Here is a 27,330-nt window from a genome sequence, read left to right as displayed (position 1 = left end):
CAGGCACGGAATCCGGATTCACGATTTGGAGACCCGCGGTCCGCGCGATCAAGAGCCGCGCGGCGGGGGATACAATTCAGTTACACAATAGAAATTTGTTTGTGTTTTTGGTTTGGTGCACATTTCAGCTAGGCGCGCGTCGTGTGTCAAATTATCTTTGCGAGCGGAAATCCAAAACGTCGCAATTAATTGGCTCGTTCTCGGAACTCGAAAAATCTTCATTTAGCCTTGCTAAGTAGATCGGCCGGGCGTTCCCCGCCTTCAACCCCTCGAGCAGGAAAGAGGCGGTTGCGAGGAAAATTTAAATATAAATTTTCCATTCGTGCACACGACCCGCACGGAGGTGCAATTTATAAGATTAGCGTTTTAGCATTGCTCGATTTATTTCTAAGCGTAAGTTTATGATTTTGCATTTTTCACGCCGTGCGTTTATTGATGGTTTCAATGCGCTTCAACTCGCGCGCGCGGTTTGTTTGTAAAATATTGAAAACTTCCCATTCGAGGGCCACATCACAAAAAAACCTTTTATACTCGAAACGCGTTTTTTATGCCCAGCTGCGCTTTGCGCGGTTCTTTGTGCCCGGCCTTTGTATCTGCATCTAGTCGTTCTTCATATAAACGCGCGCTGTGTTTGAAGCGGCGAAAATTGCGTTCGGTTTTTGCGCAAAGTGCTTTAATAGTCATAATTCAATAGGGTTGTAAACATATGCAAAGCTTATAGTTTTCGCGCGACCTGCGTCGCCATTCTGCCAGCGTATACATTTGACTATATGATTCGGCTTTATGCGCGCCCGCTCCGTGGGAGTAAATTCCCGATAGGAAAATGCGTGAACGCGATACGCGCAACAGAGCCGCACAGCGCGAAAGCTTGGCAAACATATCTACGCGCTGTGGAGGAGAAAAAAGTAGCGAATGTGTCGCCGGCAGACAACGTTGGGACGCGAGCGCGTCTTCAAAGGGCGCTTTCTTGGTGCCACGCCGCCACCTCCACGGCACTAGCCTCGGGAAGAAAAAAATTAAACCAACAAGCAACAGCGGCGATAGAGTGCCGCAAAAGGATGGGTCGTTGCAAGGGGAGATGATTCGAGCGCCTGGAGGGCCTACCGTTCGAAATTCCATATTCCTTATCGCCGCCTGCCTGGAATATAGAAAAGTCATCGAGGGTGCAAAAAATTTTGTGCAAATAGGTGTGTGTGTGTACGTGGGACCATAAAACATAGGAAATGGCCGGGGCGGAATAGTGAAAAGGGCCGAAAACATTCCTGATTGAGACGTAGGCGTCGCTTCAACTCATAAAACGTTTAATATCTCAACATTGAATAGACACACAGAAATATAGCATGGCACGCAGCCGCCTAGTTATGCCGTTATTACACACACATACGAGAATATCGTGTATGGTACAATGGGAAATAGAAAATATCTCTTCGGGCAGATTCACTCCCCCGCTTCGCATCATTCAGTGCTTATAAGAGACTCGCTTTCGTTAGGTGCCGCGGTAATCCAATTTTCTTCGCTGCCGCCGACTTTTGCCATCCCTGCTCGTGGTACTGGTTTGTACGGGTGCCTACGACCATTCATACAGACAACATTTAGTGGAAATACGAAAATAATTCCATCCGCCTTTGGAATTCGCGCTCACTTCCCGCAACTCGCGGCGTGTGCACGCGAAATTCGTTTAACCGTGTTGACAGAAGGCGTTTTATTCACAAATTTTTTCCCTACTAGTGCGTCGCGTCGCGTTTTCCGCATGACGCGCCACCGCAACTTCCGGCGTCTCATCTCTGCCCGCTGGGTGTGCGATGCATGTGCACGCGGCGCTGATTCTCGTGGCAATCTGATTGGATCTCGATGCGAACGAAGGTCTCGCTGACGTCGTCGACGCTGCGCTCGCTCTCGCGAAAGTCGACGCGCCCTGCGATAACACACATCCGCACATTAGCTCACACCGCGCACGCTATTGTAACAATCTCGCAAATCTCTTACCTCCCATTTTGATGCCGCCACCGCCGCCTCGGCCGCTCTTCGCTTTTACGCTGTGCCGTTCAATTAGCGTGCCCTGTAATAAATGTGCGGTGATTTGTTTTAATTAATATCTGGAGGGGGGCGCACGCGGCCGGAAGAAAACACGTCGAGGTCAAATAACAATATCGAACAACGAAGAAAAAATAATAACACAGCCGGTGTGGGAGCAGGAGGTATTCATTCATTTTGAATATGTTTTTTTCGCGGCATCGCGTATTATTATGATTATTATTTGCGTATGATGTGGGTTGCGGGGCAAGATTACATCGGCGGGCACCTACTTGGTTGGGCCTTTTGTAGGTGGAATTGAAGCTCGTTTCGCAGTTAGTGTTGGACGTCGGCCGCTTCAGTAAGCGTTTGTTCCGGCAGCACAGGTAGCGGTTGAAGTGTTGGCGGAACACGCCGCTCACGAAGTACAACGCCACCGGGTTGACGCACGAATTTATGAAACTGTAATTATGAGATATTGTAATTAGCATGTTGGCCGATAGAATATTTTCACTATTATAGGGGAATACTAGCAAACAAGTAATTAAGTCGCAATGTGTTTATTGCGCGTACCTCAAACAAAATGCGATTATCTTGAGCGCGTGCCAGTACTCGTTGTACTCCTCCTCCGAATGCGGATTGAACACGTACCACAGCACGTAAACGTGGTACGGGAAGAAACAGATGAAGAAGACTGAAACGTAAAATTAACGTGGGGACGTGCTGCAGCACGAGGGCGGCGGCGGTAACTTACGGAAGACAATCGCCAGCACCATACGAGCAACGTGCCGGCGGGCACGAGTCTGCGCCACACTCTGGCCCTGAATCTCGCCGGGCATCTCCTTGGTGCTGGCGTGCAAACGCTTCGCCATTAACACGTAGAAGGCGGCGATGATGCACAGCGGAATCACGTAGTAGATCAGCGCCTTTGCCGCCACGCTGTACCGGGAGTAGGTGACGTTCGGAAACGGTGTGCAGATGGTGATGTTCGGCTGGCGGGTGTCGTTCACAGGCATCACCTCCAGGTCGGAGAGGATGGCGTCGGGCAGCGCCAGGAGGCCGGCCAGCACCCAGATAAGAATAGCGCTGAGCACGGTCAGCGGCTTCGTCTGAATAAATCAATTAAAACTTTGCCATCGGGCGCGCGAAATTCGGTAACTTCGAGTGTAATTGAAGTTAATGAAAACGTCTTGACGCGCGGGCGCAATTTATGCACGCCGGCGCCGCAAACGACCGCGAAACGATCAGGAATCGTCCGCGCTCGAGTTTCGCGTCGCCGGCGGCGGCGGCGCGTCTGTGAGTGCCGATAAATTACACGCTAATTGCGCCTGACAACAATAGTAAGATGCACGGAGGCGCTCGCTGCTGTTATCTATATTGGTATTTGATTGGTATTAGCATTAGCATTACAATATGTGCGCGCTTTATCTCGATCGGTAATTACGCTAAGAGAAAGGCATGCGCGTGTGACATAGTAAATCGAATTTAAAATCGATCGCACGCGTTGATAAGGATAAGGTATTGTGCATTTTTCCACCCTTGATAAATGCATTTTGCGTCGCTCGTTACAAATGAGAAATGAGCAAATCGCAAATGGAATACGCCGATAATTTTCTATCAGTTCCGCGCGCGTTTGTTAATTTCGCGCGGCACGTTTTTCATTCGCATCGGCACGCAGCGCCGCGACGCATTTGTCACCGCGAACCGGCTACGCACGTTGTGCATCGAATATTCAACAATAACAGCGCACGTGAAATTGAAATCACGGGCGTTAGAGTTCACCCTTTACCCGGAAATGCCCTGAATACAATGCGTTGAAGAAACTACGCAAATAAACGGCTTGTTGCTGGAACTTTGCCTGCCCGGCTCCGCCACGTCAATTATGCAGCGTTATTCATTATTCAAACACGGTCAAATAAATCGCCTGCATGCAAAGTGTGAAACAATGCCGGCCGCCGGCTCGGGCAAAGAAACGACGCGCAAATTAGTTTTCTACATGAATGCGCGCTCTGTATTTACTATGAGCGCCCGGAAATGAAGTATTAATTAGCGGGCGGAATTACGTGCGCCACATTGCCGTCGCATATTGGTAACGCGCCACGCGCGCGGCATTACTATGGCCGCCGGTGGTCGATTGAAGTAATTAATCCGATCGCCTGCCGCTATGGCCACCCCCAGGTTTAACAAGCGGAACGATCGACTTACCTGCAGCCGCCGCAGCGGGTTGACGATGGCGCAATACCGCTCCGCTGATAGCGCTGTGAGCGTGAAGACGGAGACGCCGATGGAGACGCCTTTGGTCGTCTCGCTGATCTTGCAAAGCGCCGCGCCCCACGGCCACGATGGTAGCGTGTAGATGATGGACGTAAATGGGACATTCGAGACGATCACCAGCAGGTCTGCCAGTGCCAGCGAGAGGATGTACCTGGATGTCGAACGCAGCGGACGATGCTTGTCAGTCAATTTCGTCAAATAATCGCTTTTTTTTTTCAAGCGCGTTCGATTATCGCAGTTAATGAAAAGAGGCTGCGTGGGTGGGCGGGCGACTGAATTTGGTGGACAAAAGTTTTCTTTGCGGAGCGCTTTCCGCCGATGAGATGAAAGTTTGCAGGCGCTGGAGAGATAACGGAATAATGAATGGCAACGGTATCGCGACGCGCGCTGTCAAACTTTCACCGCGCGACGGAAACCGAATGCGGGCAACGAAAAACAGTTTTGTCATGTCTATATCTTTTGCGCGCGCCCCCTTAAAATCATCTGACCGCCCCTCAAATTTGTTTTACTTTGTTTGTTATTTACCCCCCTGGAGCAATGTGGTGCTATTTCAGCGCCGCATCGTTTGACTTACGTGTTGGGCACGTTACGCATGGCGCGATGTCGTAAGAAGATTATGACCAATGTGCCGTTGCCCAGGACGCCCACCACGAAAATAATAAAGAAAACGACAGGCACGATGTACGTCTCGGGGCGCTCCTCATACGGCGTGTACGAGTTTTCCGGATCCTGCACTTCCTTCGCGATGCTCATATAACTGTCGTTCAAAGTATCCATTACGCCTGGAAATTATTTTGCTGGATGTAATAGTTTTCAAATTGCTCGTGCGCTTCGTTTACTTGTGTTTTACGAGTGTTTTTTTAAGTTGCGCCGTTTTTTTCCGCCGATAGAGAATCGCGTCTGCTGGCCGATGCTTTAGGAGAGGTCAAATAACTCGGAGGAAAATTTTACAACTAAATCAAAAATATGGCAGGCTTTAGGACAATGCGCGGCAATGAAGATACATTGTTATGAGCGATGTTCAAAGAGGTGCAAAACTTTCGGGCGGCAGACCCTCGGTCTTCGGTAAGCGAGCCATTTTCGTCCGGAAAACGTGGGAGCAAGCCGGATGTCTTTTATTAACTTTTGTGTTAACTTCTTGTTATCTCCTATTTCAACACGAAGGGCGTTTGGCAGATAAACTAAGGCTAAGGTTTTAAAAGATTACGAAAATGTTTTCCATTTTAAACCCCGGCAACTTTTTGCGTTCTGCGTTTTGTGAGATAAAGTGTTTCCATTTCATCATCTACACGGAGATTAAAACGAAGAAAAAAACGTGCGGATTTGATCGATTTTAAAATAATGACGAAAAGTTTGCAAATAAAATGTTTACGCTGAAATGAACTGTAGTTTACAAACGTAATTCTTGCTGTTCTTTTCTTAAATATAAACTAAATTTAGAAGCGAGAAATATTTAAGTTGAATAAAGTTTTGAAGTCACAACACATATTTTTGTATTGATTATGAAAATTATGCGCCAAATTAAATCGCGCCGCGTAGTTTTTATGATAATTTTAAATTGGGTGCATTTTAATTTTTTCCGCTAGCGTATTTATTCAGAAAAGTTTGCGCATCGCATTATGCAGAAATATATTTCAAAAAAATGTATCTTCCTGGTATTGCTGAACAAATATATTTAGGACGATGGATGGCAAATATTCAAAATGTTATCAAACTTTTTGGGGCATTCCTTTAGCGGTGTGCTCTTTAATATTATCACTCCACCGTTTTGCATCGCCATGAAAATGATTGACGTTTATGTACGCGTTGCATGCATGAGTACCTTACAACCGCGTGCGCGCAATTGAATATTTACACAAAATTTTATAAATAGTACATACATTAGTGGAGTGCTCTCGGCGAAGTTGTCGGCTGTGGGAAAACGCGCACGCACGTCGTACACACATCAGTGGCACATCCAAGGAGGTGACCAGAAAACTTTCGCCAGACGGAGGACGCGAGAAGACTGAGACCATCGCGCGTCACACGATGGCCCGAGCGTCGAGAGCGGCCAAACTTTTCAATCGCGAAATCGCGCGCGCGTCGCACACGCCGCCCCCGATTCTGGGCGCACGCAACAAGCGCGCCGCGCCGCCCGCAGACGGCGCCGCGTCCGAAACGCAAACGCGTCCGTCTCCCGAAGCGTGAAATATAGAATATATCTAGAGTATGGCAGAAAACGACTCATTCAATTCGCTGGTATTTTTTTATCTTGCACGGCCGTAAATCGATACACAATGCTTGACGCGAGACGCGATCAACGAAAAGCGCGCGCTCAGTGACGTATTAAATAGATCCTTTCATAATCGCCAACCCCTTGTGTAGGCCTGCGTTTTGTTACCGAGTCGTAAAGTCTATTTTCGGCCGTCTTGAAGAGGCACTTTAAGAAGTGAATAAAATCAAGGCAATTATCATATGAAATCATAAAACTGCGCCATCCTTGATGGCGGTGACGGCGGTCGATTCGCGTTTTTTCCCAACGCACTTTAGGACAAATAGGGTAAGCTTCTTTTAATCGTACTCCTTGAGAACAAGCACCTATAAAATATGATTTTTTTCTACGCCGCGTATAAATCTCTTTATAAACCAATTTTCGCGGGAAAAAAACAACTTTTTAGTCGAGCGCTATTTAATTCACGCAAATACAGATGTTATATTGAATTCCTAAAAGTTTAGTGCAATCACGAATCTATTTTCACTTTGATCTTGCACATTCAAATATTTGATTTGAAGTTTTCAGCTCGCGACCGGTAATAAAGCAATAGTGCTGCAGGGAGTGATTAATCGGGCTGTGAAACTGTGAAACTGTGAAACAATACGTATAGCTCCCCCGCATCTAAACTTCCCCCGTGCACGGCGATCACAAAATATTATTAATATGTGCTTTGGCGCTCACACATTAACAGCTACGTCCCCCCCGGATTATAACGCATTAAACGTGAAAGCATGAAAAAAATAAAATAAAACTTTCAGGCGGCCCGCTTGATGGGCTTGAAGCCAATCCAAAGGCCGCCCTCGGCGTTCAGCGCGAAGCCAGTCCGCTCCAGCACGAGGGGAATCGGCGTCCTGTCGATCACGGTCAGTTCGTACTTGTTCAGCAAGTAGAACATCGCCGTCTTGGTCTCTAGAAGCGCGAAGCGCGACGCGATGCAGTTACGCGGCCCTGAGCCGAACGGAAAATAGGTGTACGGCTTAATGTTGGCTTTGTTTTCGTCGTTGAAACGTTCGGGATCGAAGCGTTCCGGGTCCGGGAAGTATTTTTCGTCGCGGTGGAGGCCGATGTAGGGTATCCAGATTTTATCACCTTCCTTCAAATTGATACGTGGCTCTCCAGGGCAGCGTGGTTCAATTGTGTAGTCCTTAACGCAGAGTCTGTCAGCGACTGACCCCGGCGGCCATTTTCTTAGGGCTTCTGGAAATTTTTTCTAAGTAGTAAACAGTTTTTGTGGTTTTTTTTTTTTGGTTGGTACAGACCTGCAACGACCATATCCATGTACTTCATATTGATTAACGCCTCGTACGTGATCTTGCCGTTGCATTCGCGCAAGGTCTCATGGATTTCCTCGCGTAGACGCTCCTGGATATCAGGATTTAGCGCCAGTTCGTAGGAGCATAGGCTGGCCAGAGTCGCAGCCGAGTCAAAACCGCCGAAGAAAAACAGGAGGGCCTGAGCGGTCATGATCTCCAGCGTGATCTCCTGTTTTTCAGTTTTATTGCGACGATCCTTACCAATTGCGGATTCCTCGACGGTTGCAAAGCCGGTATCTTTGGTGTTTTCGAGCGCATCGTGCTGCAGGCGTCCATTGCGCGCTTCCATCAACAAATGGATCATGTCGGGGCGAATAATATTATTCTTCTCGCGATATTCCACTGTACTTCGCACCAGATCCAAGAAAAAGTCTTCGACTTTTTTCGGGAAGAACGTGAAACCGAAAAACTTTTCCTCATTTTAGTAAATTGTGATTAAAAATAGGTACTAAGAGTTACTTGTGCCAATTTTGGTGATATAAACATGACGAAGAACATCATTCTCTTCCTGAACGAGGCCATGTCAGTCATTTCTTTGCCCATTAGATAGAAATCATTGTTGCGCTCACGTTGAGAATCACACTTGACGCCGAACGCGCATGATGCAATCACATCGGTACCAAAACGTTGGAAAGCATCCTTCAGCTCGAGCTCAACGGTCTCATCGCCGTAGGTTTCCTCAAAGTGGCTGGTGAACTGCTCGCCGCACTCTCGCATCAACTCAAACATCAATTTCATCTTGCTGCCGGTGAATGCCGGACTTAGCGTCGCTCTCATGTCGCGCCATTTCTCACCTAAAATACAAACACATTTTTGTATTGGCTTTTGCTTTCGGGATTCCCAGGGCGGCGTTTATAATAACGAAAAAACGTCACCTCGCATCGTGAATAAATTCTGACTCCACATCTTGTCATGGTCCGTCGGCATCATCTGAACATGATCAGAGAAATGATCGAAGTCTTTCACGGTGATTTGTTTGATCAACTCGGGATCGCGTACCAACAGCATGGGATTCAGCATCATATAAACGCCTGTGTATCTAAAACAAATAGTTATACCTAAGTCCAAGTTATAAATCGGCTGGAAACATTCCAGTTGCAGTGTCTAAGTGAAAATAAGCGCGAATAAATCTTAATAAATCAGTCCGCAATAACAAATCATCAATTACCTATCCTGTGGACTAAGTTTGTACATGTGATGAACCATCTCGACGAACGAGTGTTTTTTGGTTGCCTGGGAGTTATCGCCCATGAGAAACGCAGGCTTTCCCTGCTTTACTCCGAGTCTTTTCCAGTGGGAGTGTGGTCTTATTAGCTTCCAATAGATGCAGACCGCCGTTGCGATTGCAACGCAAAAGAGAATAAAGTACATTTTGCGACTGAGAACTCGCAAGCGCACTTTGAAATTTTTTTTACCAAACACACAAAGACGCAAAGGTTTAAATCGATGCAGTTCCTAGCCGCGACACGCTCGGATGAATCTCGGACACTAACTGTGTACCAACAATATGTGACACTCGTCTAACGACTAATAAATCTATTATTTTCTGTTTGTGATTTGAATCATGACCTCGAGCCGCCGCGCACTAAGCTGCGAACGCATGCGTGAAACACGATGCTGAAATTAAAAAAGTAGCGCTCCGCCAACACAATGAATAAAAGCTGTTTGGTGATTGACGTCGAAATGCGACGGTTACATTGAGGCTTTCGTAAGGTTACGATATATTCAATGCGGTTCCCACTCCCTAATAAATTAAACAATCGCGTTAAAAGTATCAATTGAAGTGGTTTCGGTGTACTTATGTGGCAAGGTATGCGTCTGTGCGATGTTTTGTTTTATCTATTCACAAACACATTGTGAAAGGTTACAAGTCGTGACAATAATCTCAAAATTCGTTGATTATTAATGTTTTATCTTCTCAGACTTAGGGAATGTTTAATCATTTGCGAACGTAAACATGAATTATAGAATTTCTAGTTTAAAATTGATCATCGGTTTTGGCGCGCGAGTCTAAAATGAAGTTTACCGTAATTATTAAAGATAAATAAACCAAATGTTATTGCAATGTATTAAATATGATTGTTTGTATTTCATTAAACTTTAATATTTTATTGAAATCAATTTTTGTTTCAAAACAACCGATAGTTATTTATATTCAAAATTGTGAAGGACTTTGCTCTTTTTGTTTCCTTTTTGCGCGTTTTTTATACATATCAGTTTTTTGTTTGTCTGGCGGACGCTATCATTATTATTTTTTACGCAGGAAATGACGTAAATATGAAATTAAATTAAATGAAATAATAATTATAGCTTTTATTTCATAATAACAAAAAATTATAATAAAATTCCAATTTTATTTGGTTCAGTTTTTTTATTTAATTTAATTTTGGTTAGGCGCAATTATAAACAATATTTTTAATTATTTTATACTTATTTCTGCATTATTTTTGTGGGTAAATTTAAATTTCGATGTACATGTGGTTGCATACCATGATATGCCGTATATACAGTATTTAACGTGTTTTAACCTTAAAAATTCTTGTTTGTTTTCAAGTTGTGCCGGCTCGGTTCATCACCTCCGACGTTTTAAAAAATGGAGCGTAAAATTGAAGACCAACTAGAATTTTTAAACGCCCCTGGAACAAGCGGAACACAAGCGTTTTCCTCATCTGAAGATGACTCCGATTCATCGAGCGACGAAGAAGTTACCGTGTCAAAGAATCTCAACGAAAATTATGAAGATGAAATTGAGAACAATTTGATCGGTTTAACCAAGAAAAAGGAAAAGACGAAAACTAAAAAGGAAGGAAAGGTGAAGAGGAACAGGAGGAGATCCAAAATACCAGTGCACTTGCGGGGTCTTATGGGTGAAGCAAATTTAAGATTTGCCAGAGGTGATTGGGCAACAGCTGAGAAAATGTGCTATGAGTTGATAAGACAGGAGCCACATGCTTTTGAACCCTACCAGACATTGTCACAAATTAATGAAAGCAAGAATAAAGAGACCAGCATTGAGTATTTAACAATTGCTGCTCATTTAGACAAAAATAATGCAGATAGGTGGGTTACATTGGGAGATTACTACTGTGACACTAAGAAGAATTACAGAGGAGCTGTTACTTGTTATACAAGAGCTGTGAGGGCCCAACCAAAAAATTATGACCTGCATTTGAGAAGGATACAACTTTTAGAACTAATAAGTAAGTTGAAAATGTCTCTATCTGAATATTTTATATGAATTTCCATTAATTAATATTTTGATTGGAATTTTAGAGGATAATAGATTTGCAATAAGGTGCAAAGTGCAATTGCTGCATACATATAGCAAAAAATGTGTTTCTGAAATCATTGCCTTGGCAAAAGAGCTGGCTGAGCATTATCATATAGAAAAAGACTATGCCAAGGGAGTAGAAGTATTTTCTGTTCCATTTATGAAAATAAAGAAGCACATCACTCCGGAATTAGTCAACATGTACCTGGAACTGCTGCTATTGAATGAAAGTTATCCTCAGTGCCTTGATGTGTTTGTTCAATACTGCAATATTGACATTGAAGTATTCCTAAATGAAGACAACAAAGTTCAGGTATTGTCATTCACAATGCCCGAGACGCTCGAGATTGATTTGCGTATTAAATTTATTATATGTTTGGTTAAACTAGATGCATTTGATTTTGTTGATACGCTAATCTCGCCGATTCTCGAAGACGAAGAGAATGTTGAGAAGAACGGCGATTTGTACCTGGACGTGGCCGAAGCGCTTATGTCCAAGGGAAAGTACATGGAAGCTCTGCAACTTCTCATTCCATTAATCAAAAGTAATAACTTTAGTCTGGCTGCGGTGTGGCTGAAGTATGCAGAATGTTTGAGTGAATGTGGCCGCAAATCTGATGCTATTGATGCGTATCAGACGGTTGTACGTTTAGCACCGATGCATCTGGAAGTGCGACATCCGCTCGCGCAACTGTTGATCAACACAGGTCGGTATGACGAGGCACTGGTTGCTATGTCCCAACAACCCGACTCACATCAACTGGACGTGGAACTACTTATGAAGCAAATGGACTTTCTGCTTGAACATGGAAGGACGCAGGAATACTTGGATTGTGTGGATGTCTTTCTGCGGCGGCATTGCGTAGTTTGTAAATATAAGGATGAATTGCGACAAGTGACGTTCCAGGAGACCATCACGGAGAAAATCACTCGATTGAACAGGTCTAGGCAGACGAAAGGCGATGATTTGGTGAGTCTTGATATTACAAGTATACGCGAACCTAGTATTGAAGAGGAATACAAATTATATCGGAGTATCTTGAATTTTTGTTACAAGAACAAATTTTATATCGAATTGAAAAAGTTTGCGTTTTATGGCCTCTGTTCTCAAAGATTCAAGGTGTACGTCTACGAAATAACAATTGTGGCACTGTATTCTTGCTTATTAACTAGAGATAGTGCATTATCGTTTCCTATAATTCGTGATTTGTTAATCAGAAAGACTACGAAACCAAATCATCGTCTTTGGAATTTATTTAATATAGCCATGCAAAATCAGGAAGAAATGAAACAGACACGTTTTCTAATGCGTCTGGGGAAGACACGCAAGTATGACTTTTGAAAGTTCTTGAAAGCTGCGTTGCCATGACTTCGGGGTCGTATCGTATTGCAAATATGTATCTACTGCCTTATCTGAAACAACAGCCAACGCCGTTTGTGTATATGCTACTGGGGGTTACGTTTCTGCAGATGAGTTGTCAGAAGTATCGCGAGATGAAGAAAAAATTGACGCAATGCAGTTACGGTTTCTTTTCTAATTACGCGAACAAACGTGGCAAAGATGCAATGCCGGAGGTATATTACAATTTAGGTCGCATGTACCATCAGTATGGCATAATGCACCTTGCCGTGCATTATTATAAACTTGTGTTGGAATTCCAACATCCCCTATATGAGCAGTACGAAGACGTACTTGACTTGAAGCATGAAGCGGCCTATAATATGGTTGTTATTTACAAAGAATGCGAAAATTATGTCGGTGCTAGAAATATTATGACTAAATATTTAACTATTTAGTACACAAATCAATGTGCCTATACATTTGTATCTTGTATATAACGTTGTTATTAATATTTATGTCAATTCTGGGCAAAAATTGTTGTTATTTCTTAGTTTTAAATGTTAGAGCTATGGGAACATGTATTTTAGTAGAAGTTTAGTATTAGGTAGCTTTGGTTTGTTGCAAGGTAGTTGCTACAAGTTAATTGTTTACTGGTTATAGCTAGCACATAGTGCCATTTTTGTTTATTACTATCTCAGATATCACGCTTCAATATTACTTGGCTAATTGAGTTTTTGCTATGCTGTTTTGTATTTATGATTATTGTTATATCGTTGTTTTTCTCTCGAGTTAAGTTTCAATTGTTTCGTTTACTTATCGGTAACTAATTACCATAGTAACGTCTAGAACCTCTAGTCGTTAACATTTATTTTTGACATTGTAATGACAAACGTCAATTTAATTTGAAATCAAATTTTAACTGAGGTAATCCTGCCGACAGTTATAATCTTTACTCTCTAATTACAACGAAGAAAGTAGAACTAGCATGAATCAGATGCATTTAGTGCTCAACAGGGAACAGCAGGAGGCTCGCAAGAGAGAAACTGAAAAATACATTCAGGTTCTAATTCATAGTATCTATTGCCTCAATTTTGCTTGCCCTGAAGACGGATGCTTGGAAATGAAGGCGTTGCTCTTGCACGTGCAGTTATGCAAAACTACCTCGAGCGTAATCAAATGTGAGAGGTGCAAGAAATACTACCAAAAGGTATATTATCATTCCAAAGATTGCACGCATTCCTTGTGCATTGTGCGGTATTGCATGGAGATCAAGCAAAGTGCCAGAAAGAAATTGGTTTTAGAGGAGTGAGTATTACGTTTGAGTGTCTATTTATACTGATGTATTTTATGTTTTTTATTTAGATTGAAGGACGAATTTAAACGCAGAACTGGAGAAACCCCAATCAAATTGAATATTACAATGACCCTAGTGTAAGCGTCAGGAGGGATCGTCTATCAACTATGTTATCATGTTATCACGTTTTTTGCTTGTGAGAGCAAATACAATTTATGTTATGATGTTAGTTAAGAAATAAATATTCTTTTTATAGATAATACAAACATATTTAAAATCATATATTGCATCAGATTGTAAGTATTAAATTTATTGATCATTTTCATAAATAACTAATGATTAGCTTATTAATTAGCAACGAAAATTGCATTTTTGTGTTTCGGAAGACTGATTTGTGCTTGTTTTAGGTGTTTTGCACCTGAGGCCGATATCGTAGGAGAACCATTCTTGCAGCAGATTGTAAGTATTAAATTTATTGATCATTTTCATAAATAACTTTAGTGATTAGCTTATTAATTAGCAACGAAAATTGCATTTTTGTGTTTCGAAAGACTGATTTTTGCTTGTTTTAGGTGTTTTGCACCTGAGGCCAACATCGTAGGAGAACCATTCTTGCATCAGATTGTAAGTATTGAAATTCTTTATCATTTTCATAAATAACTTTGGTGATTAGCTCATTAATTAGCAACAAAAATTGCATTTTTGTGTTTCGAAAGACTGATTTTTGCTTGTTTTAGGTGTTTTGATTCTGTGGCCGATATCTTAGGAGAACCATTCTTGCATCAGATTGTAAGTATTGAAATTCTTTATCATTTTCATAAATAACTTTGGTGATTAGCTCATTAATTAGCAACAAAAATGGCATTCTTGTATTTTGATTGACAAATTTCCCCCTTATATGACAGTTTTCAATATTAGTTTCCCGCAACGTGGTTCTAGTTCCTGCTCTCGAAACTAGATAGCGCTAGGTATTGTTCACACTACACTGTAAATTAGTTTGGGTTGCCGCTACTAGATGGCATTCGGGTTATGTTACATTATCCGGATAGCAATCAAAATCAATATTTCCCACTTAGTCTGTGCTGCGCTGTTATTTTAAATTCCGCGGTATTTAGTTCTACTGTCGAAAAGCAAACGATTTAGTTAGCGTCATGTTTAGTATCATGTGCCCTCGTGTGTTTGACGCCGACGGCCGTTTTTTCTGTGGCTTCGATTTCTAGGAATTGGATTCATTAATCAAAATTGTTCAAGTATTAATTCTTGAAAATAAACCATTTGTGTTCCGCCTGTGGAATAAATTGTTAGTGGAAAAATATTAAAGTGAGTAATTTCTAACAATTTGCCGAAACGTCTTTGTGCACTTTAGTACTTTATGGATGAACGAACAAAATAGTTGACTTAGGGTGCATTCGCGTTGGACGCTTACGCGCTGTGAGCGTGCTTACATGTCATTTTCATCGTTCGACTTGGCGCTGTGAGTGTCACATAAGTACGCTCATGGCTGAGTTCGTAGCACAGACTTCGCGCTCATTTATGCTCACGCCACAGAGGTAGGGCAGCGAAAGCGTGAGCGCCAATTTTTATTATCTGTCAAAACGAATGCAACTTGAGCATAAGCTAACCAAAAAATTTCATTTATTTCTAAATTGTTAAATTCTTTACAATCCCGCAAAAATGGCAAGCAGTCAACCAAAATTAATTTCTGTTGAGCTAACTGATCCAGAAAGTAATAAAATTTACAATTAAATTAAAATTTAAAAAATAAAAATTTAAATTATTTGATAAACAGTTGCCATGTTGATGATTATTGACGCTCACAATATCCAAAACGAACGAAATTTATTTATTGATTCTAAGCGCCTATAGGCCATCTCGAACACTAAAAATTTGTGCTTATAAGCGTGAGCGCTCACAGCGCGTAAGCGTCCAACGCGAATGCACCCTTAATGTTATATATAAAGTAAAATTTACCTCTGTTTTACTTTTTAATTTTTACAGTTGCAATTGCATTGCTTTTGAAATACAATGGTAGTACGAGAGGGTGAGTATAAGCTAAGTAAAGTTAAGTAAACACTTACTGTACGCTATACCCTCACATTGCATTGACTTGCAATGGTTTTGTAATATATCGTTTTACAGCGATATTGTGAGGGTATAGCGTACAGTAAGTTTTTACTTAACTTTAATTGCATTGCTATAATAATTAATGTATATGAATCCGCCAATAAAGGATAATTTTAGCGAATTAAAAATGAATTAAAGTAACAAATCACAGTGCATCTGATTTGTGTTTGTTTTTAGATCTCAAGGAGTTGAACGTGACGTCGGTGTACAATCGTGCCCACATTCAATTGCGAGTATTGAAATTCTTATCATTTTCATATCTGCTTTGTTCACGTAGCCTGCTATATCTTTTCCTTGTTTAGTCGATCGTGCGATGCTGTTCGGTACACACGTGTTTTGTTCACAAGTTGATCGTCGTAACTAGTTTGCACGTTTCTTGTGAATTTAAGTGGGTAGTTGAATTAGAATCAATCAGCAAAGACAACATTTACAATTAACGGACTAGTACGGCATGCAGTTAATGAATTCTCGCGCGTGGAAGTCAGAATTATATAGTTTTAGAATATGCGCACGTTTTTTGCCGTCGGTCGTCGGATATCTTACGTCGGCTAAGAAGTCCACTGCAGTGGCTTTATTTGCGTTATGATATTAATTTGTGAAATTAAACACTGTTTGTCCCCGTGTATATCATTTTAACCGAGAAAGTGCACGTAGGTAACTGCAACATTAACATTCGATGAATGAATTAATTAATGATGATGTTTCATGGACGAAATGAATTTATCAGACGTTATGGAAAAGCGAGGTAAGCGTTGAATAAGTAAATACTCTGAAAATAATTTAATTTTAACAAATAACTTTAAAATTCAACATGTATTCTTGTGATTGTATGAGTTGCAATAAACTATACTTGTAATATTACATTTGCTAGTATATTTGTCTATGTTTCCTTTTTGTCGTTTTCAGAATTAGATTTATAGACCACATTTGATAGTACGTGTGTGTTTGAAATGCGAATAGTACCTGTTTGAAATGCGAATAACGAGTACATAAATGTTGTTGTTTTTAAAACGGTAACAAAAACAACATTTACGCCTGGAACGAATATACTTTGATATGAGAGCTCGGTGGCTCAGGTGGCATGTGCGTACGCTAGCATGCTAGAGATTCGTGGTTCATGGTTCGAATCTCAGTTGTAGAGAGCAGTTTTATTAAATAATTAGAAATTTAAGAAATGTGGGTTGCATACCACAAAAATATACATTCAAATGTTAGAAATGAGTTGAAGAGCAGAGTACGGAGCAACAATAGGAATAAGTAGAAGATAGATGGCGGAAGGAGCAAGTCAAGAGAATAGGAGAGAAGTAAGAAGAGAAGAGAGAGAGTACAGGAAGAAAAGTGAATCGGGGTGACGGAATTTTTAAATTTTTTGGCACGTGTCGTTATAAGACAGTCTACGGTCGATCTCCCAGAGCGCCTCCGGCGCTCTGGTCGATCGCCCACTGCTTCGATGCGTCCATTGCTCCCGGCCCATCCTACAGCTACGATGTCTCTGCGCTTCATCCCCGAAATTATCAGGCATATCAACAATTTTTATGGTGGGGGATCACCCCAGAGAGAGGAACTCCTTATAAGGACATCCTTTTAAGGACTTGTAAAATATTTCTAATTTTTAAGTCGCCTCAAGAGAGGGACACTTAAAAATTTTCTTACAAATTCTTACCTGCAGCTGAAATGAAAGATGGAGAACACAAATCATACAGGATACCTTAACAATTTTTATAGTGGGGATCATCCCCTGAGAGAGGGAACTCTCTTAGAGACCTGTTCCTGAAATGATAGAAGGGGTACACAAATCAAAGAAGTCAATGTATCTTACTATTTATTTATTAACAATAGAATACAAGTTTATATTTTACAAGTCAACAGAATTCATGTCGCCACATATTGAAACAGGACGACCCGCACAGCCGCTCACATTCCATCAAGTACTACTACTTCATAAAGTTATACCGAAATAATTATATTAGTAAATAGCCAATTTTCTAGGTGATTGAAAATGGAAACTAATATACAGGGTGTTACAAAAGGAAAATTTAAAGTGCAAACAAAAAACTCTCGACAATACAAACGCCGCTCGTTTTCACTCGACGATCAGGGAAACTAATATACAGGGTGTACCAGAAAAAATTCAATGTGCAAACGGGAAAATACTGAAAACGACAGCTAAAGCAAAATTTTCACGGACACAAAGAAAAACATATATACAGGGTGTTCTAGAAAGAAAATTCCATACTCAAAACTGAGAACACTCAAAACTCACAACTAAAGGTAGTTTTCGACGTGCTGTTAGGAAAACTAATATACAGGGTGTCACTAAAAGAAAATTTTAGAAATTACAAAGGGAGTCAATATTTACAATATGAAAAAGGAAATTTACAAATTAACAACAATATTTTAATATAAAAACTGAGATTTTGCCCGAAAAACATTGGAAAATTGAGCAAAGGGTGCTACAAAAATAAAACACATACATTTTAAGATATGGTGAATATATATTTATTAATTGATGGTAGCATCAACTGTATAAGGTAACCGACGGGTGAAGCACCATCATAAATTGATAGAATATCCGACGGAAAACATCTAAATCAACAGACGGCAAGCGACGGCGCGTAGCAACACAGTGGTTAAAAACCATAAAAATAACTATTTCTTTGTAAATATTAAGATATACTGAGATTGCGAAAAAGAAAAACTATTCACCGTTTAAGATTTTATTTCAACAAGAATTATTAATTTAATGATGCAATTCGATTAAAAATGTTTACGTGATCCTCGAAAACATGACCGAACGGACGGCCGGCGGCAAAGTAAGCGTGGTCGACCACATGAATATTGTCATTTTAATAATCCTCAGATAATTTTAAAACCGTGCTTGTAATAATTAAATGAAGCATGTTATTGAAAAATCAATTTAAGTTAAACCTCCTAACTTTCCGCAAAAATTTTAATTGTCTACCCACCTGTGCATTGATGAGGAGATTTTCTATCCTGTAATATATTCTATCAACTGAAAACTGGCACAGGGATTAACGGACACTTATTTCTAACTTACGAAGACTCTAATCGCCATAAATCATTAAACAAAACATTCACACATGCATATTGCGAACATTTTGTCGATGGTCGAAAGAATACACGACGATTAATCCAATTAAAACCTCAAAACGCGTGGCGATTAGAGAGACACGCTCGCGGACCACGCGGTTTAACAACTGCCGTGTGCGCTGCGCGTAGCGGGGTACAAGGCAGGTATGCAGGGATATCACGCGTCAGTCGTACAAAAAAAGTTGTTTATACCCAAACGTACTGATAAACACGTAGTTGAGAAGACGAAACTAAAAATTTACAATGTTGAAATACACATACACGAAATTTACTTTTACTTTCAATATTTCTCGGCATATGAAAAGAATAAGTTAGTTGAATTGGAAATTTAAGAGATAAAATTTTAATTCATAAGAAAAAATAGGCAGTGAATATCTTCTAAACTAAAAGAGGTAGCAACTAGGAAATTATAGATTATGGAAGATTTGGAAATTTTCAATCAGACGGAAATTTAAAATAATTTTTTTAATGGGGTAAAAAGTCTAAAACCGCGACTGGAAGTGCTCGAAATGCAATTTTTCAAGTGCCGCCCGACGGCATCGCACAGGCATGGGCGAAGGACATTGAAATTTCGTTTTAAAAACAGTGTATGAGCAATATTTAATTGTCAATGCGATTTCAGAATTAAAAATACAAAAGAATAATACCAGACATTTTGTAGAGAGACTGAAAACGCATCCGTGACTGACCGTTGACCGTTGATTATGAAAGATTGGATGATTCTCTATCAGACAAAAATATAAAATAATTATATTTCCTACAGTAAAAGGTCGAAAACGCGACTAAAAGTGCTAAAAGTGACATTTTGCAATTTTTGCCCATTTTATTCAATCGCGAATATCTCGTAAACTAAAAGAGATAAATAGGATCTGATCGCAGCGTCTTAATCTACGGACCATTCTCTATCAGATAAGATAGTTAAAACAGAAATCTGTAAGATGAAATTTTAAATCTTAAGAAAAAAATCGCCAAGGGGGGGTGCTTGATTCTTTTTTTCGACGATTTTCAAAAATTAATATCTTTTAAACTAAAAGAGATAGCTACCAACGAATTGTTGATTATGAAAGATTGGAATATTCTCTATCAGATAAAACTATAAAATAATGATAGTTCCTACAGTAAAAGGTTGAAAAACGCGACTAAAAGTGCTAAAAAGTGACATTTTGCAATTTTTGTCGATTTTATTCAATCGCGAATATCTCGTAAATTAAAGGAGATAAATAGGATCTGATCGCAGCGCCTTAATCTACGGACTATTCTCTAACAGATAGGATAGTTAAAACAGAAATCTGTGAGATGAAATTTTAAATCTTAAGAAAAAAATCGCCAAGGGGGGGTGCTTGATAATTTTTATCGACGATTTTCGATTATTAATATCTCGTAAACTAGAAGCGCTAGCAACCAGAAAATTGCTGATTAGGAAAGACTGGAAAATTTTCTATCAGATACAAATATAAAATAATTATATTTCTTACAGTAAAAGGTCGAAAAACGCGACTAAAAGTGCTAAAAAGTGACATTTTGCAATTTTTGTCGATTTTATTCAATCGCGAATATCTCGTAAATTAAAGGAGATAAATAGGATCTGATCGCAGCGCCTTAATCTACGGACTATTCTCTAACAGATAGGATAGTTAAAACAGAAATCTGTGAGATGAAATTTTAAATCTTAAGAAAAAATCGACGCCAAGATAGGGGTGCTTGATAGGTTTTTTCGACGATTTTCGTAAATTAAAAAGATAAATTCATATCTCTTAAACTAAAAGACGATTTTCGATAATTAATAGCTAGAACCAACGAAATTTGCTGATTATGAAAGACTGGAAAATTCTCTATCAGATAAAACTATAAAATAATTATATTTCTTACAGTAAAAGGTCGAAAAACGCGACTAAAAGTGCTAAAAAGTGACATTTTGCAATTTTTGTCGATTTTATTCAATCGCGAATATCTCGTAAACTAAAAGAGATAAATAGGATCTGATCGCAGCGTCTTAATCTACGGACCATTCTCTATCAGATAGGATAGTTAAAACAGAAATCTGTAAGATGAAATTTTAAATCTTAAGAAAAAAATCGCCAAGGGGGTGCTTGATACTTTTTTTCGACGATTTTCAAAAATTAATATCTCTTAAACTAAAAGAGATAGCTACCAACGAATTGTTGATTATGAAAGATTGGAAAATTCTCTATCAGATAAAAATATAAAATAATTATATTTCCTACAGTAAAAGGTCGAAAAACGCGACTAAAAGTGCTAAAAAGTGACATTTTGCAATTTTTGTCGATTTTATTCAATCGCGAATATCTCGTAAACTAAAAGAGATAAATAAGATCTGATCGCAGCGTCTTAATCTACGGACCAATCTCTATCAGATAGGATAGTTAAAACGGAAATCTGTGAGATGAAATTTTAAATCTTAAGAAAAAATCGCCAAGGGGGTGCTTGATACTTTTTTCGACGATTTTCGATAATTCATATCTCTTAAACTAAAAGCGCTAGCAACCAACGAATTGTTGATTATGAAAGACTGGAAAATTCTCTATCAGATAAAAATATAAAATAATTATATTTCCTATAGTAAAAGGTCGAAAAACGCGACTAAAAGTGCTAAAAAGTGACATTTTGCAATTTTTGCCTATTTTATTCAATCGCGAATATCTCGTAAACTAAAAGAGATAAATAAGATCTGATCGCAGCGTCTTAATCTACGGACCATTCTCTATCAGATAGGATAGTTAAAACAGAAATCTGTAAGATGAAATTTTAAATCTTAAGAAAAAAATCGCCAAGGGGGGGTGCTTGATTCTTTTTTTCGACGATTTTCAAAAATTAATATCTTTTAAACTAAAAGAGATAGCTACCAACGAATTGTTGATTATGAAAGATTGGAAAATTCTCTATCAGATAAAACTATAAAATAATTATATTTCCTACAGTAAAAGGTCGAAAAACGCGACTAAAAGTGCTAAAAAGTGACATTTTGCAATTTTTGTCGATTTTATTCAATCGCGAATATCTCGTAAACTAAAAGAGATAAATAGGATCTGATCGCAGCGTCTTAATCTACGGACCATTCTCTATCAGATAAGATAGTTAAAACAGAAATCTGTAAGATGAAATTTTAAATCTTAAGAAAAAAATCGCCAAGGGGGTGCTTGATAATTTTATCGACGATTTTCGATAATTAATATCTCTTAAACTAGAAGCGCTAGCAACCAGAAAATTGTTGATTATGAAAGATTGGAATATTCTCTATCAGATAAAACTATAAAATAATTATATTTCCTACAGTAAAAGGTCGAAAAACGCGACTAAAAGTGCAAAAAAGTGGCATTTATCAATTTTTGCCTACTTTATTCAATCGTGAATATCTCGTAACCTAAAAGATATAAACAGGATCTGATCGCAGCGTCGTAATCTACGGACTATTCTCTATCAGATAGGATCGTTAAAAGGGAAATCCGAGAGATGAAATTTTATGTCTTAAGAAAAAAATTGCCAATCTTTTAAACTAAAAGAGATAGCAACCATAAAATTGCATATTATGGAAGACTGGAAAATTTTCAATCATAGAAATAATTTATTTTAATGGGATAAAAGGTCTAAACACGCGACTGAAAGTGCTAAAAATTGACATATTTCAATTTTTGACGATTCATATCAATTGCGAATATTTCGTATACTAAAAGATATAAAAAGGAACGAATGACAGAGTCTTAATCTATAGATAATTCTCTAGAAAATAAGTTAGCTAAACCCCTCATGCGCTATCAGAATCCGATAAAAAGTTTGATCATTTTACAAAGGTTTTCCGCACTATGATCCGTTTTCCATATTACCATTATGTAAAATTTATACGACCCCCCTAATTTGTGGGATATTGCAATACGCAGGTAAAATGTGATAAAACATTTAACTGAATAATATAACTTAATTATAAACTTACCAATGCAGCGCTCCTCGGATTGCAAGAATACGGCAAGTACTGTAATTAAAAGAAAACATAAGTTAAAACAAAAACATTTCATACAATATGATAATATTATATTCACACATGGGAGAAAACAAACTTTCTGTGCTGAGTATCGCAATGGTCAGATAAAAGTAACTTACTTAAGCACGAATAGGTTTCCAATTGATCTAGCAATCGACCACGTCCCACAATAACCGACAATAAAACCGCAGCATTTGAATTTGAAATATAAACATTAAAAGCAAGCGAAAAAAAATTAGGCACATTAAACGCACAATTACTTATTAGGAAAACACTGCAGATGCATATTACGACTCAGTCAATAGATAACCGAATATAATGCAAATTTTGAAAATAAAAGTCTGATAAAACGTTTGGACATGGCAGAGAGCGGCACGAAACTAGCTGCAATCCATCAATAGAGCGTGCCGAAACTGCGCACGCAAAGATGCGACAGTTCACAATAGGATCCTGTGCCTGCTGCATATCCCCGGCAGGTACAAGCAATAGATGCGCAAAGCCAGCGCGTCGATGTCACGCGACCTTGTGCACGAATTGCAATAGACACGGTACTTGTGATAAGAACTAAACTAAAATGTGCTGCATGCGACAGCGCGACGAGAATCTTATGCGTAGCATCTCGCACGGCGAATGCGATAAGAAAGTTGTTTATAGACAAACACTGATAATAGAACTGTCTTCAAAACTAATACAATACATTTTATGATTTAGTTCATTCTAGTGAACTAAAATTTAAATCATGAAATTATGATTTATGATTTGAGTTTTATTAAAGCAAAGATTTCCGCGAAAGATATCAATTTTCTAATTGCAAGAAATCAGGAAAACAGATATTATAAATGATGAAAAATTTTACTTACCAGTGTATCGAACACCGCAAATCAAATGTGAGTAAATACTGAAATAAAGAAGAAACAAAATATTAGTTACAATGTTTACCATAAATTTCGTGTTGTTCTCCATAATTATTTAAATTAGTATTCGTACCAGGTAACACTATGACCCAACGGGTTGTGCAGAAGTCAAAAATGGTTAGCACAACTCCAAAATATTATTTATAATCACACACAAAGTCTGCCGGCCGGCGTCCGACGACAACCCATCAGAAATTCACGCGAAATTGTAATAATCACACAAAATATTGACTTCCGAAGATTACATACGCGATAAATATTTACCGAATGACAATTAACACTAAATTCTATAAAATAAAACGCGATATACCGAATTTACAATGAGAAACACGAATACTCGACGGAGTATTCTTATCTGCCGCACGAAGTAAGAGCTGCGTGCCGGCATAACAACTGTGCACGTCGACTTTCACTCGCAGTATTATTAGTTAAAACATGCATCGTAGCGCTTCCTGAGAATACTTTATTGTACCTCCAGAAAATACAAAGCGTTTCAAAAAGTATGGCGTACATATGAGGCAGTGAGCGATTGCGTATGAGTCAGTGAATGGTCACGCACTTAAGTGGCCGTGTCCGTGTATCACACGTACACGAGAATGCGCATGCACCACCCTATCTAAACAAATAGCAATTTTTGCACATAACTCAAAACCACAAATATATAAGTCAATAGGATATACTTATTCAAAGTAAATGAATCTAATTATAATATTATTACAATTATTATTATATTATTAAGTGATTCTAAACTATTTAATGGGGGTAGACCTTTTACCCCGCGACTGAAACTGCTAAAAATTGAAATTTTTCAATTTTTGACGAGGAACGAATCACAAAGTCTGAATCTACGGAAAATTTTCTATAAAATAAGGTAGTTAAATTGGAAATTTAAGAGATGAAATTTTAATTCATAAGAAAAAATGAGCAAGGGGATGCTTGATAATTTATTTCCTCGATTTTTGACAGTGAATAACCCGTTAACGCGACTGCAGAATTAGGAAATCAAAAGAACTGCGAAAAATACGTGCAATTAAACCTACGATCGACATGGATTAACCCGCAATCTGCAGTGTCACTGGAAACGCATCCGACGGTACGCATTAATTTTTAGTTACTACGGTACTCTCGTTACAAACGATTTGAGATAAAAATGTAATTGTAGTGTGAAAATGTTTACAAACCTAGTAAGTTTACATAGGGTAATTACAGAAAGTACTAATACAGAAAGAGCACGTGTTCTACAACTTGCACTATGCTGCACATTTGCTAAGTCCGTTCCGTCGGATAACGAACTTGAAAGACAAGTGCTATTTTGATCGACTTTTTGATCGGATTTTAATTATACGAGCTATGGTACTTACTCGAAATTATCAACAGAACACATATTTCCAATTCCAATCCTCAGCATCTAAGTAATCCAATAGCCGTCGAAACAGAAATACAGAGATAAACACACGAGTTTATAATCATTACACGCGGAACTCATCTTTAGCAAAACACTGGACACGTCTATTGTCATTAAAGGCCGATATTAATTGATAAAATGTAATACAATTAATTTAATCCAAAATATTGAAAGAACGGTACCACGCAGCGTGAATATAAGAGCAGACTGAAACGTTGGAACGTTCGTAGCACGAGCGCCAGCATTGGTTTAGTTCACAGCGGTAAAAAAGTTGTTTTTCCTTTAAAACAAGGTGACTTGTTTTGATATTGCTTATTTCAGCATTTACATAGTTCCTAGCAATTTTATAGGTGTTATACTCATTTTGAGTTGGATTACTCCTATAGGGTGTGCTGCGATTGCGTACATTAATTTTACATTATCATTTCGCAAACGGTGCGCACGAATGTGTAACAAATTACAATTATAAAGTAATTAAGAACCCCTCTATACAATGGTACTGTTAATTGTTAATAATAAATACAACCACCTGATAAAATAAAATGTCGACCAGATTCGACAATCAATTAGCTTAAAATTAGTATATTATCTGATACATTTTATTTACAAGAATAAGAAAATTATGATAAATGATAGTACTCGTCAGGAATAAATGTACTTATCATAATCTTATCACCTATCTTATATTACAACTGTTATAAATATTTCAGAATAACTATTTAGTACTATATAGATATATATTAATTATCGGTGTCAAAAATTAATGCTCTACAAAATATGATATCCTACAATTAGATTTTCTTATGCTACCACTAAAAACAGGAAATATCACAGATTTGTGTACACTTTGCCTTGAAAACAGTACAAAATAGGTATAAAATGGTTTAAAATGACCAAATAAATCTGCTTCGACAAAAATAGAATTGTGCAATATACGTTGTTCAAGAAACCGATAGATTGCAACGCAGGCAGAATCGCACCAATATCACAATCACAAGTTTATAAAGTTAATAGTTCAATGAATATTTGCAATCATGCTACAAACGCAAACAGAAATAGACGTAAGACTTTCATCATTTCTTTTTTTGGACATTTGCTTCAGTCTGAAAATTAACATGGTATGACATGGATTTTTAATTGAATATGTCGCGCTATTTCTATTATAATATAATATTTCGATTATTATATTATAATATTGAAATATACGTAGAAATTAGCGACGAAGCGCATATGCAAAGCAAACAAGAGATGCAAGAACTGAAGACAATTTGATATCAGCCCCCGCGCTGGTAAACCTGATAGACTTGTGACCCGACCCCTCATCGCTCTCGAGACGCTTATAGTTCTTCGAGCAGCCCATCCAGAAAGGACCAGAATCCATTTGTTCTGGCTTTTCAACTCTCATTAGCATATCATTGAACTTCCAAAATCCTTTACCTTTGAAAAAGTAAAGTTTACCTGAAAATATTTCAAAAGCAATTAGTAATATGAACGATTTTGCAGCGAATGAAGAATTACGTACCATCTTTCCATAAGAACACGGCATCAATATCGGTTCCAACGCCTGTCCACATGTCCATTGAACGAGGATAATCAAGCTCCACGCGTTCCAACTCTTCGTCATATCTAAAAAATATAATCAAGAATCAACAATAAAATTAGAAAGATATTGCACATCGTCCTATATTAGTTTACCTCCAGTAGCGATTTCCGCTGAAAAGAACGTTTTGCCGTTGTGTCCCCATACGGTAGCGCCATCAATCTTTTTCAGGTCAGCCGGAAGTCCTAACGACGTCAACGGTTTCGGATATCCGCGTTCCAGAGTATTCCCAGTGAAGACGTAGATAAGTTGGTCAATGAAAAACACTATCTTGTCATCAGGGCGCTCGTACACAGCATCCACGTGGGTGAAATTCCGCGGCAGACCACTCCACATCCTAGTAATCTCAACTGGATAACCACGAAGGAGACCACTGTCCGCAATCCGCCAAAAATGCTGCGTGATATTGATAAATAAA

At 38.9% G+C, this 27,330-nt stretch overlaps 4 protein-coding genes and 2 long non-coding RNA genes across 8 annotated transcripts in view; 2 read left to right on the top strand and 4 right to left on the bottom strand.

Moving 5' to 3' along the window:
• Positions 1-13,001, top strand: part of LOC135792396 (general transcription factor 3C polypeptide 3) — a 29,023-nt gene extending 16,022 nt beyond the window's left edge. The window contains 3 exon segments of the mRNA XM_065303024.1: positions 10,409-11,054; positions 11,128-12,446; positions 12,449-13,001. Coding sequence (XP_065159096.1) covers positions 10,448-11,054; positions 11,128-12,446; positions 12,449-12,922 — 2,400 coding nt within the window. The 5' untranslated portion in view covers positions 10,409-10,447 and the 3' untranslated portion in view covers positions 12,923-13,001.
• Positions 1,283-6,818, bottom strand: LOC135792362 (neuropeptide CCHamide-2 receptor-like). Of its 2 annotated transcripts, XM_065302999.1 has the most exons (9): positions 6,168-6,818; positions 5,127-5,240; positions 4,862-5,069; positions 4,219-4,438; positions 2,768-3,122; positions 2,587-2,707; positions 2,307-2,475; positions 1,987-2,059; positions 1,283-1,915 (listed from the first exon to the last, which is right to left on the bottom strand). In XM_065302999.1, the coding sequence occupies exons 3-9, from the start codon at positions 5,062-5,064 to the stop codon at positions 1,779-1,781; spliced, it is 1,278 nt and encodes a 425-aa protein (XP_065159071.1). In that variant the 5' UTR covers positions 5,065-5,069; positions 5,127-5,240; positions 6,168-6,818; the 3' UTR covers positions 1,283-1,778. The 2 variants fall into 2 exon arrangements, with proteins under 2 accessions (XP_065159071.1, XP_065159062.1); XM_065302990.1 differs by lacking the exon at positions 5,127-5,240.
• LOC135792343 (cytochrome P450 9e2-like) lies at positions 6,938-9,505 on the bottom strand. The gene is made up of 5 exons (XM_065302969.1): positions 9,023-9,505; positions 8,730-8,893; positions 8,314-8,648; positions 7,801-8,263; positions 6,938-7,738 (listed from the first exon to the last, which is right to left on the bottom strand). The coding sequence occupies exons 1-5, from the start codon at positions 9,223-9,225 to the stop codon at positions 7,296-7,298; spliced, it is 1,608 nt and encodes a 535-aa protein (XP_065159041.1). The 5' UTR covers positions 9,226-9,505; the 3' UTR covers positions 6,938-7,295.
• A 26-nt stretch (positions 13,002-13,027) lies between the features above and the next one.
• On the top strand, positions 13,028-13,990 carry LOC135792406 (uncharacterized). The gene is made up of 2 exons (XR_010548306.1): positions 13,028-13,772; positions 13,830-13,990. It is a non-coding gene; the product is annotated as an uncharacterized lncRNA (long non-coding RNA).
• An 8,821-nt stretch (positions 13,991-22,811) lies between these two features.
• On the bottom strand, positions 22,812-25,528 carry LOC135793246 (uncharacterized). Of its 2 annotated transcripts, none has more exons than XR_010548588.1 (3): positions 25,269-25,528; positions 23,854-23,891; positions 22,812-22,984 (listed from the first exon to the last, which is right to left on the bottom strand). It is a non-coding gene; the product is annotated as an uncharacterized lncRNA (long non-coding RNA). The 2 variants fall into 2 exon arrangements; XR_010548587.1 differs by lacking the exon at positions 25,269-25,528 and adding an exon at positions 23,981-24,170.
• An 849-nt stretch (positions 25,529-26,377) lies between these two features.
• LOC135797536 (matrix metalloproteinase-2-like) overlaps positions 26,378-27,330 on the bottom strand; it is a 32,475-nt gene continuing 31,522 nt past the window's right edge. Inside the window, 4 exon segments of the mRNA XM_065309951.1 lie at positions 26,378-26,770; positions 26,835-26,938; positions 27,008-27,029; positions 27,032-27,308. Coding sequence (XP_065166023.1) covers positions 26,526-26,770; positions 26,835-26,938; positions 27,008-27,029; positions 27,032-27,308 — 648 coding nt within the window. The 3' untranslated portion in view covers positions 26,378-26,525.

The sequence above is a fragment of the Atheta coriaria genome, unplaced genomic scaffold, assembly GCF_025399875.1.
Source record: "Atheta coriaria isolate IRGN ID8LTWV9N9 unplaced genomic scaffold, Caltech_Dcor_3.1 hic_scaffold_1_pilon, whole genome shotgun sequence".
Taxonomy (NCBI): Eukaryota; Metazoa; Arthropoda; class Insecta; order Coleoptera; family Staphylinidae; genus Dalotia; species Dalotia coriaria.
Note: the sequence above shows the minus strand (reverse complement) of the source record. Positions and strands in the feature narration are given on the sequence as shown.

Coding starts and splice junctions, on each gene's coding strand:
- LOC135792362 (XM_065302999.1), bottom strand. CDS start 5,064: ATGGATACTTTGAACGACAGTTATATGAGCATCGCGAAGGAAGTGCAG. Junction 2,060..2,306: donor CCTACAAAAGGCCCAACCAA/GTAGGTGCCCGC, acceptor CATTTATTACAG/GGCACGCTAATTGAACGGCA. Junction 1,916..1,986: donor TGGCGGCATCAAAATGGGAG/GTAAGAGATTTG, acceptor GTGTTATCGCAG/GGCGCGTCGACTTTCGCGAG.
- LOC135792343 (XM_065302969.1), bottom strand. CDS start 9,225: ATGTACTTTATTCTCTTTTGCGTTGCAATCGCAACGGCGGTCTGCATC. Junction 8,894..9,022: donor AAACTTAGTCCACAGGATAG/GTAATTGATGAT, acceptor TATTTGTTTTAG/ATACACAGGCGTTTATATGA. Junction 8,264..8,313: donor TATCACCAAAATTGGCACAA/GTAACTCTTAGT, acceptor AATGAGGAAAAG/TTTTTCGGTTTCACGTTCTT.